The sequence below is a fragment of the Zootoca vivipara genome, chromosome 5 (genome assembly GCF_965207765.1).
Source record: "Zootoca vivipara chromosome 5, rZooViv2.hap1.1, whole genome shotgun sequence".
In the NCBI taxonomy this organism is placed as follows: Eukaryota; Metazoa; Chordata; class Lepidosauria; order Squamata; family Lacertidae; genus Zootoca; species Zootoca vivipara.
In genome coordinates, this window is record NC_142588.1 from 40742396 (window position 1) to 40761044 (window position 18649).

Sequence of the window (18649 nt, forward strand, 5' to 3'; positions counted from 1 at the left end):
CTATCCAGTCCTCAGAGCAGAAGGAGAGACATACCTGGGAAGCAGTCGACGGTGAACATGCACGCAGGCGCTGCTATGACAAGGCCGCTGTTGAAGGGGCAGAAAGGAATTTCCCTGCATTGGCAGGTTTTGCCTTTCCCATGCCCCCCCTAGAAGCAAAAGGCTGAGGGGCAGAGGCGTGGCAGCCCCAGGCTCCCGCTCCCGGCGCGAAGCCAGCTTAAGCGGAGGAGCGCTAAGCAGGAGCGGGGAGCATAAGCGGAGGAGGCAGCCACAGGCTTGCGTTCCCCGTGCACCTCTGGAGCTTTGCGCTGGGAGCCGGAAGCCTGGGGCCGCCTCCTCGGAAGACCGGGGAGGCGCGGAGGAGGCAGCCACAGGCTCGCGTTCCCCGCGCGCCTCTGGAGCTTCGCGCCGGGAGCGGGAGCCTGGGGCCGCCTCCTCGGAAGAGCTGGGCGGCGCAGGCAACGTAGCCCCGCCCACATTCCCACTGTGGCCCCTCTCCTCCCGCCCCTTGCCCCCCCTAATTTTGATCCTGGGTACGCCCCTGGCCTTTCCCTTAGCAATTCGTCACAACTTTGGCGGTTGCAGGCCTTGGGCGGAATCCTTTAGACATTTACCAAAATGGGGGGGCGTGGGGGAGGTGACCCCAGGCGATAACAGGATTCCCGCTAAAGGGGTCTGGGGGGGCATTGACCATTCACCCAGGGACCGTCATTGCCTTCCCCCTCCAGCGGCGGCGAAAAGGGGGGCGGGCTATCTGCTTGAACATATGTTCTCCAGAGCTAGCCCAACCCCCATATATGCTGGATAACCCGGAAATTACCCAGACCCCGGCTGGGGGGCTGGGAGGATAAACGGCCAATGCCTGTGCCAAGGTCTCCCTACATCTGAATCTTAATAAAGTTGTGGCCTATTTTAATCCCATAGAACGTTGTCTGGTGTTGTTATTCTGCTCGGGGGCTCACTGGGGTTTTGGGGGTCTTTGCTTGACCATGCAAAAAGGTTTCCTACCACTGGGCTACTGCATACTAGTAGCGTCAGAACATTTAGTACAGTCATCCCTTGCATCTTGAATGCCTTGTGACTCGAATGTGAGTGTTCCAGTTTGCGAACATTCTTTGGAAGCCGAACATCTTCCGTGGCCTGCAGCTTGCAGCCAATCGGAAGCCACGCCTTGCTTGTCAAACATTTTCAGATGTTGAACGGATTTCCGGAACGGATTCCGTTTGACAACCAAGGTAAGACTGTACTTTGATTGAAACCTCTGCACCATATAAAATCTGGGCCATTGATTTTGCTTTATATACAGATAGAGCTGGATTTGCTTTATACACAGATAGAACCAGATTTCCACCTTTGCAAACAGAGAATTTCAAAATAGCTTTTGCTGATTTAAAGGCTTGCAATTTAATATTTGATAGTTGTGCACTCCAAGATGCCGTTTCTGAATAAACCAGTCCCAGATATTTAAATGTTTATAATGACTTGGTTTCTAATGTGTTTGTCCAGGTGCCAAACATGCTTTTTAGGGCACTTCCCAAATACAATGACCTTCCCAAATACAATGACCGTCTCATGCCCACCTGGGTTCTAGATACAAGTACTAGGTCATCAGTATACAATAAGACTGAGAGTTTTTGGTCGAGAATCTGATCTCTTTGCTCTGTGTTTTAACTTGTATTTTAGTTTAATTATGTTTTTAACTGGCTGCTTTTTATCTGCCCTAATCTGATTTTATTATGATTTTTTAAATTGTGGATTATGATACTGTTTACTTGCTTTTTGTCGTTATTGTTGTTATCTGCCTTTAGCATTTTTTTAATAGGGAAAGGGAATATATAAAAATAAAAAAATATCTTTGTTTCGGTAGCGCAAGAGGGAAGCCCTGAAATCTACCAAGTATGTGGAACTCATTATTGTGGCCGATAATCGAGAGGTACACAACTTCTAAAGTTATAACTGTGAAAAAATATATTTGCAAGGGGGTTATATAAAACTAGTGGAATGATATGTCTTGAAAATTCGTTTTCTTTGAGAGTGTTAGGAATCAGATAAACACTTCATTGTCCTCATGTTGTTGCTTTGTTGATATCTATGATATAAAAAAAACCAAAATACTTCTTTAAATTGATGTGGTGGAGTAACATATTCCATGGTAATGGTAAATGCAGTGTTCCACTCTCTAGCTACATGTATTAGAAGCATTGGTTGTTTTTTTTATTGTGTTGTGATTTCTACCAGAAAAGGGGGAGGCATAGCTGCCGTAAGTGTAAGAATGCAGGTATTGCATTTATAATGTCCCAAGTTCAGTTCTTGACATCTCCTCCATGGCCTGAAACCATTGAGACTCTATGCAATTACAGCAGCAAGAATTCTTGTTGCGAGGAACTGGAAATGTGAAATATTACCAACGATAACAGATTGGCAGATACTTATGGTAGAATATTTACAACTAGCAAAACTGACAGGAAGAGTTAGAGGAGTCTTAAATCAGAAAATATATGGAGAATTGAGAATATTTAAGGATTATTTAAGATTATATTGTACTAATCCTACCATATTAGCAGAACTTGAATGATACCTGTAAGTGAAAATAGGTAACAAATATTATTTTTGACTAGATGGAAATGATATAAAAGAATATAAAACTGTGTGGAAAAAATAATGACAGTACAAACAGTATAATAAGAAAGATTGGAAGTTTTATATCCATAACTTTTATTTAAGTGTTATTCAAGAAGATATTGTTCTTTTTTGTACACAGCTCTTTCTTTCTTTCTTTCTTTCTTTCTTTCTTTCTTTCTTTCTTTCTTTTCTTTTCTTTTCTTTTCTTTTTCATTTGTTCTTTTTCTTCTTTTTTGGCTTTTTCTTACTTCACTTTTCTTCATTTCTGTTGTAACGATTTTGTATATTCTTGCACATGTTTGTATTTTAAATCAATAGAGATTTTTTTTAGAGAGAGAGAGAGAGAGAGAGAGAGAGAGAGAGAAACCATGAAGACTCTGTGACAATGACAGTAGGCAGCAGTAGGCTAGATAGAGCTTGGAATGGTCATCTTTGCCGGCTGTCGGCATTAAATTTCTAGTCACGACTGACAGCCTAGAAACCATAGAAACCAGTGAGCTACCCAAGTGAAACAAGGTGCAACCCAATCCAAGGGTTGCAAAGTTTGGTGTGTAGCATACACAGATGAATGAATCTGCCTATCTCAGTTTATCACATCCTCTCCTTTTTCAATTTTAAGTACAGCATGAAAAAGTGTACACATTTCTGTTCCCATTTCTCCAACCACCTGCATTTTCAAGCAAATTTTCCCCAACATAATGCATTTTTTAATGTTCTCTTCACAAATGTGTACATATCTGTGCACACTTTTGCAAAATAAATCCTTTTTATCCCCGTTTTTGGGGTTGGGGAACAGCATCACAAAATTCAGAGAAGTGAATTTCAAAGGATAGCTATACTTCCACATATTTGTGTGAGAAGTGCTAATTAATTGGATTCCCATTAAAATACATAGGGGCAACCTGAATATAAAATAATTACTAAAAAGCCTTACTGCCAAGTCTCCACACTGATTTGCAAGGCATGCTAAGGTCAGATAGATAAGACTCTTTGCAGGTATCTCAAAGCAAGAAGTGGGGGGGGGGAGAGAGAGAGAGAGAGAGAGCGATCCCTATCCCTATTCCTAAATTTGCTAATTCATACTAAAGAAATGTGCATGGATTCAGGAAACATAATTCTTGAATGCTTGGAGCTGCATTGCATTATTTAATTTTCACCCAACAGAACTAAGACTATGATTGGCTTGCATTAATAATACCAATTCTGTGGTGTAGGTTCTTTAGATACAGTTTTCCGGTTACTGAATTAAGCAAGGCTGCATAAATTGCTGAGCATTTGCAAAAGAGCTTCAAAACAAATACACAAGACAGATGGTTGAAAGTATCTCAACTTTCTGAAGTGCAACCAAAAATGAAAAACCTCGTATTGAAATGTTTTCCAATTTGCATTTTCCCTCATTCAAAATGACAGACGTTGCCTCTTCAACACCGCTGCTTAAACAGTGGAATTTGCTTTCTTCCTATGGCAGAGAGACAGCTAAAAGGAGAGCCTTTTTCTTTGCACAATAAGATGGATCCCAGTGAGTCAGCTGTGTGGGAGCAGGATATTTTTGAGAAGCCCTTTTTTGTTGTTTGAAAAACTACACCCCTTCATACAATGTTTGCTTGCTTTAAGGCAGGCATCCCCAAGCTTCAGATGTTTTGGACTACAATTCCCATCTTCCCCGACCACTGGTCCTGTTAGCTAAGGATCATAGGAGTTGTAGGCCAAAACATCTGGAGGACCACAGTTTGGGGATGCCTGTTTTAAGGCATACGTGGATTCGACTGTAGGCAATAGGAGCATGCTATGGGCCCATATTGTATGTAAAACCCATATGTCAGTTAATGCCTTCTTGGAAAATGCAAATAACGTCTGCAGAATGATGAGTATAATACAAATGTTGATTATTCTTTGTTACTACTTTTTGTAGTTTCAGAGACAGGGCAAAGACGTGGAGAAAGTGAAGCTGAGGCTGATAGAAATTGCAAACTACGTTGATAAGGTAAAGTTTTTTAAAAGGACAATGATGCTTTCTGTTGCTGTGAAGTAGTCTCCTTTCTAACAATAGCAAACCTGCTCTTACTGAAGTCATTCCCCATTGAGAAAATGTGTGTGGAAAAGGGATACGCAGGTGACTCTCCACTTATGCATGAGTCACGTTCCAGGCCCCCACACACATAAGTGAAATTGTGTAAAGTGGGGAGCATCTCTAAACATCCTTGAGACACCCTCTCTGCTGCTCTCTCTTCAGTCCATACTAAGAATACTATATTCAAAAATATCCACAACTAAAATTAAGGTTCTGTGGCTGGCAGGAGGCTGGAGTTTGCGCAGGAAAGCTGCTGCTGCTGCTGCTGTGCCACCCCGCACACCAGCTGTTAGGCAGGGAGGTGGAGCAGCTTCAACAAAGCCCCGGTGCACCTCTGGTCTCTTTGGGAGACCCTCCACCCTCACTGATGTCCTCCTTGAGCTCTGGGGAGAGTCTCCTTGTGATCCTTGAGGACTCTCCCGCCATTTCCGGAGTTGAATTGAATTATTTAATCATTTCCCAGCACCACATGTGTACGCAGTCATGTGCAAATGGAACACACATAAGTGGGGAGGCACCTGTATAATGACCATTAATTAAATAAATACACTTTAGTAGAGAAGAAGCTTACAACTACAAGTCACCTGTCAGATCTCAAATGTCTCCTAGGCTAAGCAACCTCACTGTTGAGAGAGAGTTCCATCCTTATTTCAAGCACCCAGGGCATATTTTTGTTGAAGTACAATTCACATAGACCTGCAGCGCAATCGCTGACCCACTTATAATCCAGTTGTCATCTATGAAGTTAGATATGTTCATTGCATTTTATATATCTACATATAAATGTTTCACTCATGCCTGACCATTCTGGGGTGTTAGAAGTAGGTGCAATCAGAGAGCATGATCTAACTTCCTTCTTCACTGCATGTAAAGTGTTGTCCATTCCAGTCCTCCATCATGTAAGCTGTTTATACAGCCATATTCTACTCTCCAATTTGAAATAATAAATGCTACAGATAAAATCCATCATGTTAATTTGGCTGTTTCATCAGTTCTATAGGCCACTAAATATACGAATAGCCTTGGTTGGAGTGGAAGTCTGGAATGACATGGATAAGTGCACAATAACCCAGGACCCCTTCACCAGCCTTCATGAATTCTTGGACTGGCGAAAGTTGAAACTTCTACCTCGTAAACCCCATGACAATGCACAACTAGTGAGGTACGTCCACAGATGCAAGAACTGCACACTGAGCAAAGGTTTCTTACTCTAATAAAAAATGTGTTACAAAATTCTAGAAATTCCAGACTGCTCCCACACTCCACATTGCTCCCAAACTTCCTCACTCCAGTTAATGGGCCACAGTGGCTCCTTGGTATTGGCTCCTGAGGAGTTGGGGGTGATAAAATGATTGTGTGGCCTACTACAGAACAAAATAACAGAAGGTTCATAATGAATGTGACCAAACACAGGAGGTGATCCTTCTGCAGACTTCCTCTGTGGTGATGATAGTATCAAAGAATCTAACTTCCCTACCACACAGTGTCATGCAGTGGCTCTTTTCTGGAGGCTGTGGAGTTCAAAACTTAAGAGCCCTTGAAGGCTTGCTGTTTATTTTGTGAATAATATCTCTTGTATTGCTTGTATTGCTGACCTTTGACAGAGTCAGAGATGGATGCAGCCAGGACATCATCTAGTCATGTCACTATGGATATTTTTCACTTTGTGCAGTCTTGAGAAACAGCTTGGAGGCCTTCCACTTCTGTCCTGGATTTTTGCCCTTCTGGACTGTTGAAATTGGCCAGGGCTGGGCAGGAGACATGTGACTCAGGGGTGGCTAATTCTTTTCTGAGAGAATATAGGTCCTTACTGCACTAAAGGAGATAGAAGTAAAGCCCTTATTATTGGATTTGGAATATATTGAGCAAAATAAAGAGGTTACCATTGAATGTGGGCTAAGCCTGCCTCCTAAAGTTGATTTTTAAAAAATCTTTCTTTCCATCAGTGGAGCTTACTTCCAAGGTACTACCATTGGCATGGCACCTATAATGAGCATGTGTACTGCAGAGCAGTCTGGAGGTATTGTTATGGTAAGTACCAAGTCAATTTCTATTGTTATTTATTGTTGTTCTTGTTTCAAGAAATTATGGGAATTTATTAAAGAGAAGCCACCACTTAGCCTTGAAATGAAACATCATCATTTAATGCTTTTTTTGTTGTCTCCTTTCAGAGTAGTGAACCGAAACCAAAACAGCCGCACAGAATTAAAAAAAATAAATTTGTGATTTATCCTTTTATTTCTATGCTTTGTACGAAAACTCCACCAAAATTATTCATGAGGCATGCTGCATTTTTGCTATGGGCCAGAGAGAAATAATTATAAGCACTCTTACCTAATTGCTTATTTTTCAATTCACCAGTAATAGTCAGGTGACAAAAGACAACAGGTGGTAGTAACTATAACAAAGCTTTTGTGTTAGCAGCATAGCTTTTTAGAATATGTTAAAGTTTTTGTTGCCTTTCCAGCACTGTGTGTGTGTTCATTTTAGCTTCTATTAGAACTTGTCACTTTTAATAAATAAAGTGCATGCATTTCAAGTTGCCTAAAGTTAAAAGTTAGCGGGTGGCGCTGTGGTCTAAAACCACTGAGCCTCTTGGGCTTGCCAATCAGAAGGTCGACGGTTTGAATCCCCACGACGGGGTGAGCTCCCGTTGCTCGGTCCCTGCTCCTGCCAACCTAGCAGTTCAAAAGCACGTCAAAATGCAAGTAGATAAGTAGGTACCACTCCGGCGGGAAGGTAAATGGCGTTTCCGTGTGCTGCTCTGGTTTCGGTGTTCCATTGCGCCAGAAGCGGCTTAGTCATGCTGGCCACATGACCCAGAAAAACTGTCTGCGGACAAACACCGGCTCCCTCAGCCTGTAAAGCGAGATGAGTGCCGCAACCCCATTGTCATTTGGGACTGGACTTAACTGTCAGGGGTCCTTTAGCTTTACCTTAATCTTGATTAAGTTTTAGAGTGAGATGTAGCAGTGGTTCAATAGTGGCCAAGGCTATAGGATACTTATCTGGGCACAAGGCGTGCTTATATTTATCTCGCTAGCTAATTAGCACTGGAAACCTATTGTGTGAATGTACTATGGGATATTGAGGGCTGCGCATGCATTATCTGTCTCAAATGAGGCAGCTGAGGAATAAAAAAGGGAGAAGTTTAAGTGCACTAAGAAGATATGGACACTGAAAGGGGCAGTTAGCAATGGCATAAGTCTGAGTAACAGGGATGGAGGGATATTGGAGGGGTGCAGTTTTTTAAGAAAACAAACCATTTTCAACAAGGAGAAATAGCAGAGATTGATACAACACCTTAGCTAACTTGTGTTTTCATATTGTAAACTGCCCTGTGACCCTTGGATGAAGGGCAATGTAGTAAGTTAAGAAAGTAAGTAAATAAATAAACAAACAACAACAATAGAGCCTTACCATACTCCCTTCTCACTGTTTTAAACTGCCACTTCCCCTGCCCCAATGCTACCCTTTGTTTGTTCAAAGGTTTGACAACTGGAAAGAGATAAATAAATAAATAAATAAATAAATAGAAACGGAAATCTCAGTGTTCTTCTAGTACCACATATTTTTTCTCATGCTCAGGGTAAATGCTTTCAGTTGTTTAATTCAAAATGTGTTCAAGCAATCTCTTTTGCTGTGACATTGCATTTCCTGTGTTGAAGAAATTGCCCTAGATAACTAGTAAATTATATTGAAAACGAACCAAATAGTTCTCCCTCTTTACATGGTAATAATGCTGACATGTTAAAGCCATATCGTTTGTTGCCCTGGTCCATCTGTGGGAGTATGCTTGCTTTTATTTATTGTATAATTGTATTGAATTAATATGTTTACAATAAAGAATAAGTGCCTGAAAGGATGAAACATGGTTTGGAGGTCAGTTTGCCTTTTCCGGATTAAGAGAAAGCTTAACATTTCCTTGTATACAAAAATAAAATAGTTGTGTACAGATCAAGCATTTCAAATTCTTCTTGCCTCTTTCTCTACCCAACCCCGCTGCCAAATTGATTCAAATTGCAACATTGCTTTTTTTTAATTGAACTTCTAAAAACTACATCTGTAGAGTCAGCATTGATGATATCTGTATTTATTAAATACATTGGTAATACAGAGCTCATAGGAGTGGAGATGAATTACTCCAGACATACCAAAATATAAACTTAGTTGGTCTTTAAGGTGCTACTGAATTTTTTTATTTTGCTTCGACTCAGACCAACACGGCTACCTACCTGTATCCAGACATTAAAACACTATTATTTGCAAAACAGTAGGGATGCGGGTGGGTTAAACCACAGAGCCTATGGCTTGCCGATCAGAAGTTTGGCGGTTCGAATCCCGTGACGGGGTGAGCTCCCGTTGCTCGGCCCCTGCTCCTGCCAACCTAGCAGTTTAAAAGCATGAAGTGCAAGTAGTTAAATAGGTGGGAAGGTAAATTGCGTCTCCGTGCGCTGCTCTGGTTCACCAGATGCGGCTTAGTCATGCTGGCCACATGACCCGGAAGCTGTACGTTGGCTCCATCGGCCAATAAAGTGAGATGAGCACCACAACCCCAGAGTTGTCTGCGACTGGACCTAACGGTCAGGGGTCCCTTTACCTTTGCTATATAGAAGGATTTAAAAATGTTTAGCTACCACTTTAGTTTTTCTTTGCACTGTAATTGTCTGTAACTGCCAAGGTTGCTTTTCAACATTTTTTTGAAATTTGGGGAGGGGGGTAAGAAGAACTAGACTGATAACACAATTTTGATAATAGAATGCAGAGTTTGTACTGAGTATTGAAAGTTTCATGAAATCGGAACTCCTCTCTCAAAATGTATTTATATGGAATGTCTGAACTGAAATGAGAAGGGGGATGTCATTCAACATTCTTCTCCCTGCAAAAGAGAGTTCTCTTCTGTTGGGTCGGCACACAGACAGGGGCAAAAATGTCCCTACTGTGAGATTGGCGGAAAGGAAACAAAGTCCCAAATTGCCAAGGCCTGCACCCTGTAATGTTTGGCAACATTGCTCATCTGGCTTCCCAAAACCAAGATTGTTGCCATTTACTGAGAGGGAGGGGCAGGGAGCTTAATGTTGCACAGGGGCAGTAGAAGAGCCAATCCAGTGCTCTTGTGCCAGCACCATGCTGAGCCTCAGCTGTTTTGCCCCTTCACCTCTCCCTCTCAACTACCACCAGCAGTGCATGACATTGAGAAGCCAGGTGAGAAACATTGGCCTGCGAACTGCTACTGGGTGCACTGCAAGGTACAATAAAATCATCCACACATTGCAGGAATACAAGAAGAATCAGCCAGCTGCCTCTGCAAAACAGGAGCCTGTTCCTATAACAGTAATGGTACTTCACTTGAACTCAGTGATAATGTAGCCAAGTTTTGATTGACTAAATACTGATATAACACATCTTACTCAGTAAATGATCCATGATTTACTGGGATCGTGCAGTTTGGGAGAAAAAATGGTATCCAAGAAGCAACAGAGGGGAGAACAAAGTGACTTATGATCAAAATAAAAATAAAAAAGCTACAGTTGTGTTTTTTCCCCGGGAACACTTAGTGTCTTCCTAAAAACGAGTAAAATTTTGGTATGATTCTAATGTATTCAGAAGTACTAAATGACATGCAACTTTTGATAAAGTGCATTCAGATTTCAGAGAATGATGCCTTTTATGAATTGATTGTACTTTCGATTTTTCATTCACAAGAGAGTTCAATTATTCATACTATTAACAGAATCCCCTTAAACAGAAAATTGTGAAAGCCAAGCCAATAATTTATTAGGAGTTTCATTTTACTTTTTAATTAAGCTTTTAGACAGTTCTAAGCTTTTACTCTCTGTACACATCAGAGTGCTTGAAAGGTTATGAATAAGAGTGATTTTAGATGAATAAATTCATATGTGCTTTTAGAAAAGGCAGATGAACATAGTAATTCCATTTACTGACTGATAAACAGGAGATCAGCCATTTATATTACATGTTTTATGCATTTTTCTTTTTTAGAGAACTTTTATAAGAAGGTCAGTTTTTCAAAAGGAATAGATGGATGCCACAGAGAACAGTATAGAAAAGTTTTTAAATGTTTGTGCCAGTCAACGAAAATAGTTTCTGCAAGAATATTTCTTGTCCAGAAAAAAAGAAATGAATACCACCATTACTTTTATTGAACACACAGATCTTCCAGGGCTTGTCCTGTAAATTGCATGTCATTTGTACTAATGTGCTGGTAGTGTAGCGAGCACATGCTTCCTACTGTCCGTTTTGTAGAATGAGCCATTTTCTGATGCGCCACTTCCGCCTTTTGATAAATTACTTAGTAGGCCTGGTTCACAAGTACATTTACATCAGTTCATTTCTCTGCAGTTGTTTAATGACACTTGAACATGTGAAATGACACTGTTGAAAAGCATGGTATGAATATGAAACTTCTGTCTTAGATGGCCAATTCAAGCATTCAAGTCATCACTTGGTCTTGCATTCATCATGTGCATGCATGTGTAAACCAAGCCATGGATGAGTCCGTATACCAGCCTCCATCACAGGAGGCTGTAGGGTTGAGGTAGGGGTAAGGAGGTAGCTAGGCCTCACAAGTCACCGTATGGGTCCTTCCAGACATGTGGCCCAGTTCATACACAAAAGCAGCAGTTTGAGTGGACCACTTGAAACCCAACTGTGCAGAGAAAGCTCCATGTTGCAAGCTATTTGTGTAAAGTAGCTTTCAGGGATTTGTATTGCTAGACCTGGCACTTATGAAACTATGTCAGGGGCCTACTGGCACATAAACAACTTTCCCTGTGGTACTGCCTCCAGAGGACTGAATTTTCAAGCAACTTCTCAATGCTGTCTGCATGGAAGAATAAGGCAAATGGGCAGGATTTTGGTGTTGTTTATTTACCATAATAACAGTGTAATTACCCTTGCCATGTGTCACATCTATAACAATTAATACCTAATTAGCTAGGTCATTTACCATGGTGTTAGACTATATTATTTCATCCTTTTTAATAAAATGCTTTACTCTTATGTCTCTCTATTTTTTGTTTTGTTTTAAGGACCATTCCGACAGCCCTCTGGGAGCAGCAGTAACTCTGGCACATGAGTTGGGCCATAATTTTGGGATGAACCATGATACACTGGAAAGAGGTTGCAACTGCAAAGCATCTGCTGACAAAGGAGGCTGCATCATGAACCCTTCAACAGGGTAAGTGCAAGTATTGAGCAAGCTTTGTTTGGGAGGGGAAAAGATAGCTAGAACTGTGGGTGCAATATAACTTTCCTCTCACTCTCTTCTCCACCCCAAAATCTGTTCTGGAGGGTTGGAGCGGGGTGAACCCAGAACATATTTAGGAAGCTTGCTGTAAGACAAGAGGCTGAGGAATTTCTTTTCCTCAGCCAAAAGTGCTTGTGCTAGTGGAACTATTTAGTTGGATACAGTCCTTTGTTTTTATTCCAGGAAGCATTTTAAGCAAAGGTTTACATCCTGTTTATGCCAATTAGACTTTATCACAGACCCTTCTCCATAATCTGTGATGAATTATGTTGTTGAGAGGGAAACTTTAGTCCCTACAGGATAGCTTTAATTCCCCCCTCTTTGTTATTAAAAGAAAATGTGCAAAGCAATTAACTTGTATTATTGTTGTTGTTGTTTTCCCCTACTAGTATGGGAGAAAAAGCAGGGGAGGTCATAAGAAATAAACCATAGCAAATAGGGGAGCGGGTTTGGTGCTTGTTTATCTATGTTTCCTGCTGCAGAACTGTATTAATACCAAGAGCTTTCAATATAAACTGAAGACAATCTTTGTTTCTGTGTTGTCTGGTGTGCTTTCTTTCATCTCAATTGGCTGGGGTCTTACTAAGGTTGCCTCAGTCCAAAAATGCAATTGTTACCCAGTGCATTCTTCATTCCCAGCCATCTTTCACAGCTGATAGAGTTATGACAAGTGAGATCAATTTAGTATGCAATTTGCTAGGTGGAGGTGCACGGTATCTCAGAACTAAATGCTATAAAGAACTACTGAAGCATGTTAGTCACGAAAGGAAGGTTTTCTCTTCTCTTCTCTTTTTTTTAACTTCAGCTTTTGAAGTTTGAGGATGCCTTCATGCTTTCTGTTCAATACAAGACTTTTAGTGATGTGACTAAGGGTTCACCCAGACTTGCGCTTGAGCTGCCTAGAAAGTACAGGGCTGAGCACAGTTTTCTGCTTGACCCACACTTTCTAGGCATGGGTCCGAGTGGTTTTCCCCTTGCCTTGCTCCTTTCCAAGGGAAAACCTGCTCTTCAGCAATAAATAGGAACAAATAGCAATCCAAGGAAAATCTGAATTGCCATTTCTTCTGATGGAGCACTAAAGAGCAGTTTTCCCAAGGGGAGGAAGCAGTGGAACAAGTGGAAGTATGAATTAGCCCTCAGCCTATGTACACCTTAGTCGCTTAAAATGCAGTGAGGCACTTGCACTTCTTGTACATAACAGGGGTGTCTTCACCCTGTACAAATGTTATAAATAGATGAGCAAATGTTTAATCATCAGTGTATAGACGTATCTGAACATTCAAATAATGCATGATCAAATTCTTTTCCGAATAATAAATCTTCAGAAATGACAGGAATGTGCAAGCTAAAGGAGCTTCAGAAATGTCTTTCTTCCTCCAGGTAAAGCAAACCCCGAGTGTACATGCAGAACTTTTTAGATCCACAGATATTAGTGACTCTTTCCAATGGGGTTTCTTGTTACTTTTGGAATTGCTCGTCAAGCTGGTCAAATGGAGTATTTCTGACACTGTTTAAATTAGGTTACACTTTGGGTCTAGGGTATAACTATATTTGATGGTATGAAGTGCTTCCTCCTCCTCTCTTCTCTCTAGGATCCAAGGCATATATCTGTGTATTTGGGATCGGCGCCAGCCCATATTCTGCTTCATTTCTCCTTGGGCGTGCTTATTTCATGGCAGGCACCTTCACTAAAATGTTTCGAACAGCCTTAGTTCATCTGTGTGTTTATCTCAATTTTTCTACATTTCTATTGCTTGTCTATCCTATTCATCCAGCTCTTAGCCTTCTCAGGGGGCAGAAGTGACTGCTACAGTCATTTGTGAGGAAGAGGGTATGGACATTGCACTTTTCTTTTCTTTTTACTTTGTGCCCAATAGATATTTGTAATTCAAATAAGGTGATGAGGAAAACCAGCTTGGATTAAAATTATTCCATTCACCTTAACCTTGAAGCTAAGTCTAACGAAGGAAATTGTTCAAAGGGTTATTTTATTACTTCGAATGGTGTTCCGTTAATTATTGTGATCTCCTTTTCAGTTTTCCAGGTTTAATCATTGAAGAGTCAAGCATTAAAAACTTGTGTTAGAAATGAGTTCTTGGTAGAAGCAGTCTAGGGATCAGTGCTGTATTAAATTCTGTTGGATCTGTCCATTAATGAGCTTCCTGTAGTTGTGCGTTTTAAAAGGAACCAGTAGGACATGTATCATTTCTGCCACAAAATGTTTTAAAGGTTTGAGCACATTTAGCAAAGCACACATGATGTGTTACTTTATAAGGCATTATGGCTTAAAGAAGAAGGCAGACAGAGTGATCCTGACATTCAGATTATTTCTGGCTACAAAAATAAATCACAGTACAAGAGAACATTTTCAAGAAAAGAATTGCAACCAAAAATGCTTAATAAAGAGAAATTAGTTTTTGTAAACTGATATCTTTGTAATGGGAGCTTTGTCTTTCTTCAAAACAAAATGTTAACTTTGGGGAAATAGCATAGGGCCTAGTGTTGGAAAAAGAAGAAGAGTAGTAGTAGTTTGGATTTGATATCCCGCTTTATCACTACCCGAAGGAGTCTCAAAGCGGCTAACATTCTCCTTTCGCTTCCTCACCCACAACAAACACTCTGTGAGGTGAGTGAGGCTCAGAGACTTCAAAGAAGTGTGGCTAGCCCAAGGTCACCCAGCAGCTGCATGTGGAGGAGCGGAGACATGAACCCGGTCCCCCAGATTACGAGTCTACCGCTCTTTACCACTACACCACACTGGCTCTTAAAGGATCTTAAAGGACTTCAGGGAGAACGGAGTGGAAGTGAGTGCTAGGAAGGAGGAAAGGGGCACACAGAAGACAAGGAAAATCCAAAGAAACATATATATTTTTGGTCCAGATAGAAAAATAATCTTTTTAAAAACACAAAATCAATTGCTGGCTGTTTGAAAGGTCTTGTTCTACCTAAATCCCTTTGAGGAATTTATAACGAAGTTCTATCTCCACTCAGCAAAAAGGAAATAAGAAAATAATAATAATATTGGAGGGCAGTCTACAGAAGTTGCATTGCAGCCCTCTGCTAGTGGTCAGAGGCAAAGGCCAGGTTTAGGGTTTCAGCTTTGAATGACGAAGGCTGGGATGAGGTCCTTGGAGTTAGTTGGCAGCAAGAAGGAGGAGGGGGCAGAACTCCAAGTGAGCTGGGAATGACGGGCTGGAACAAACACAGAATATGGGAGGGTGGTGTTTTGGTTTTTCCCCCTTCCTTTGAATCCAATGCTGCCCTTAAGGGAGAAGCAAGACCCTCATAGGATGTGAATGCTCTACAATCCCTCCATCTAGGTATAGGTTGTATATCTATGTAAATAAAACACAGAAGTGTGTTTGTCAGAAGTGGGGAAAAACCCAAACCAGTATGTTGACTCATGGCAAGTTAGGGTTTGGGAAATGGTATACATGGTGAAATTAACTAACTTTGTCAGAGAAGGCAGATAAAAATGGAGCAAGTTTATTGGAAAAAATCGAGTTAATTTGTTTTGAGATTTGGAGGGACTGGAGGAGGGAGAAGAAAAACGAGAAGCCCAGTTACACAACTGAATTCCCATTGCACAATTGGCTGGACATCATTGGGTGCCACCAAGGCAGTATTGAGATGTAGCTGAATATTGTGTTACTAGTTTTGTAGCTCTCTTTTCTGGTCTTGTGAGTTTTCCAAAGATGAATCAGTTTTGTTACACCCATATTGTCCAAGGAACATCCTGAGTCAGCATCAATGAATTTAAAAGCACTGCATCATTTTCATTAGAAATATTGCCAGTCCAAATTATTTTTGTCTCTGCTAGCCTCCTTAATGGAATTTGTGACTTGTTTCTTTTTCCTGGGTTTTTTTTGGGGGGGGGGGTTATACTCGGACTTCAGTGGAATGTACAGAATCAAGACAATACTTCAAAACGAATGGAACTAAATCTTAACTAGTTCAATTTGTCTCAATCTTGGCAATTCTGTCTTGTGGCTGCCGCTTTTTAGGTGAGCCATATTCTTTCCACTTTTTGAGAATACAGCTCTCTATCTCCTTCCCATGAATAAAAAGTTTGGACTGCAACTGTCCTTTAGCTGAACTGAAGACACAGCTGGCAAACACAGTTTTCTTTCTGAATATTCACAGAATTGCTTTACTGTCTCTTTTTTAAAGGCAAAAAAAAGAATCAGGTGTTAACGGTAACACAAGTGCCTGCTAATGATAGCCTGGTATACCAATCACATCCAGATGTCAGTTCCATTATAATTTCCATCCTTTCTTCAGTGGGGTTCCACTGTCCTGCTGCTTTGCAATAAAGAAAGCTTTTTTCACTTTTATCTCATTGAAATGTGTTGCTCTCCCCAGGATGCTAAAAATTCTTCATGCTGAATCAGACACAGCTAAGTTGCATTTACTTTGCACTGAAGCCCCAGTGACATTTTTGAGGTTTGACTGTCTTTTTGACCTTGTTCAACAAGCACACTTTTCTTCTAGGAGATTTGATAAATGAGCATTTTAACAAGCCTTGAAAATAAGTGCAGAAAAGTCAGTAGCCCATTACAATCTTAACTAGTCCTCCTGTCCACACATATTTGCTAATCATCTGTGGTGTAAATAATAACAACAGTTTTGTAAGACTTTACCTGGAGCCTGTTCATACCTGGCACAAGTGACCAGGTGAGTAGTATTTAGTTAGTAAGTCTAGTTTTTATCATGGAGAAACATCTACCAGAAACAGTTGAAAGGATTTGTATTCTTGTCTCTTACCAGGGAGATTACTAAACAATCACTGAGATCTGTTTTGAGGGTTTTGTGAAATACTGTAACAGGTTTCCTTGAATTGTGTTCTTGGCCTTTCAGGTTGCATGATGGTAAAAGAAAGTGTTATATATCTTTTTGCTGCCCTACCCCTAACGAAGTTGGAATCGGTGCTCACTCAACATTGCCATGGTGTACATTATTATATAACAGTATATAATAATGGCGAACCTATGACACACGTTTCAGACGTGACATGCAAAGCCCTCACTGCTGGCACGCGCCCCATCGGCCCATTTGCGCTGTTGTTGCCCCCCCCCATTTGTTCTCCCGCTCCTCCTCACGCTACAGCTTGTCTCTGCTGTTAAAACCCGGATCCTTTATTGTTGTTGTTGTTGCTGCTGGTAGCCAGAGGTTGGTTTTTTAACCCTTTCTGTGCTGTTGTTGTTTTCTGGCGCTTTGGCAGACTATGATTGGGTATAACAGCATTCGTTTTTTAACCCGTTCTGTGCTGGGGTTTTTGGCGCTTTGGCAGACTACCAGTATGTTGGTGCTGCGTGTTAGTTCCAGCAAAGGTATTATTCATCATTTATTTCTGTTCTCTTCCCCCCCCCAAAAGCACAGCAGCTTTGGGGCAAAAAAGCAAAGCAACTTTTGCACCCCCCAAAAAAACCTCCAAAACTTTGGTCAGCAGCTCCCCCCCCCCAAAGCTCAACAACTCTGGGCACTTTGTGATAAATACTGTCAGGGGTTTTTGGTTTGGTCTGGTCAAATAATTAGTTTTTGGTTTATTAAATACAGTTATATATTACAATTATACATTTTGTTATTTAAACTATAAATATGGTGAAATTATGGTTTTTTTCTCCTCGAAGTGACACACCACCCAAGTTATGCTCGGTTTTTTGGCGAATTTTGACACACCAAGCTCAAAAGGTTGCCCATCACTGTTATAAAAAGTGCCAGTGCCTGGTGGTTTAATTGCTAAAGTTAAGTTCTCTGGTGATCATATCACTGTGTGCTGCATGTGCCCAGTTCTGTGTTAAATGATTTGTGGCTTGTGGGGAGGATCATGACATTTGTGTCATTTCGTTTTTATAATGAATTTGAAACTAGTCCTCTTGCAACCTTTTGACCATTGATAATTAGTTGATGGGCTTGTGAGAGAATATGCCTCGCAGTGGAGCATGATTAATTGCCTTCATCTCAGGGTTTTTTTTTCTTTTTTTGGTTCTAATTATTGAATTTGTATTTCCATGGAGAATATTAACCATGAGCTGTAAAATACTGGGCAAACATTGGCTGCAGCTCGTGATTTCTCTAGAGAGAGCCAAACCATGAGCCTTGGTTTGGATGACACTTAAGCAAAACCATGGCTTAGCTCAGCAGAACAACCAAAGCAATGACCACCCCGGCAGGATCCTGCACACTTGCTAATTCATGCTAAGCCATAGTGTTACACGTGAATGAGATCAGAGGACATTCAAAGCAGTGTATTTCCTTTGTCAAGTAAATGCCTGAAATGTGGTATTATTTAAAATTTTGCTTCACTGAAGAGTCTTTGGGCCTGTGTAGATAATGATCTCCCCCCCCCCACTTCTTCTACACATGGTGAAATCACACACACACACACACAGAGAGAGAGAGAGAGAGAGAGAGAGAGAGAGAGAGAGAGAGAGATACCAGGATGATTTAGTTCATTGCTTTCCCATTTTCTTTTGGTTAAAACCTACCATGAATTGACAGGATGCCATTATTTCAACATTCCATGTTAAATTACTGAAACAACCATGTGCAATTAAAGGACAGACAGTGCCCATTTGCTATTTATTAATAATTCAGGGACATTTTAGAGCTCTTTAATTGTTTTTTAGGAGAAGAAAAAGTCGTGAGTTTAGCATTAAGTATTGGTGTGTCCAGATCTTGCAAGC

The 18649-nt window shown here is 40.9% G+C and overlaps 1 protein-coding gene across 3 annotated transcripts in view; it reads left to right on the top strand.

Annotated features, from left to right (window-relative positions):
* ADAM12 (ADAM metallopeptidase domain 12) overlaps positions 1–18649 on the top strand; it is a 185470-nt gene that overhangs the window by 108390 nt on the left and 58431 nt on the right. For all 3 annotated transcript variants that reach the window (XM_035137598.2, XM_035137595.3, XM_035137597.3), the window contains exons 7-11: positions 1868–1933; positions 4535–4606; positions 5686–5855; positions 6640–6724; positions 11746–11894. In XM_035137598.2, the coding sequence (XP_034993489.1) occupies positions 1868–1933; positions 4535–4606; positions 5686–5855; positions 6640–6724; positions 11746–11894 (542 nt within the window). The remainder of the gene's footprint in view (positions 1–1867; positions 1934–4534; positions 4607–5685; positions 5856–6639; positions 6725–11745; positions 11895–18649) is intronic.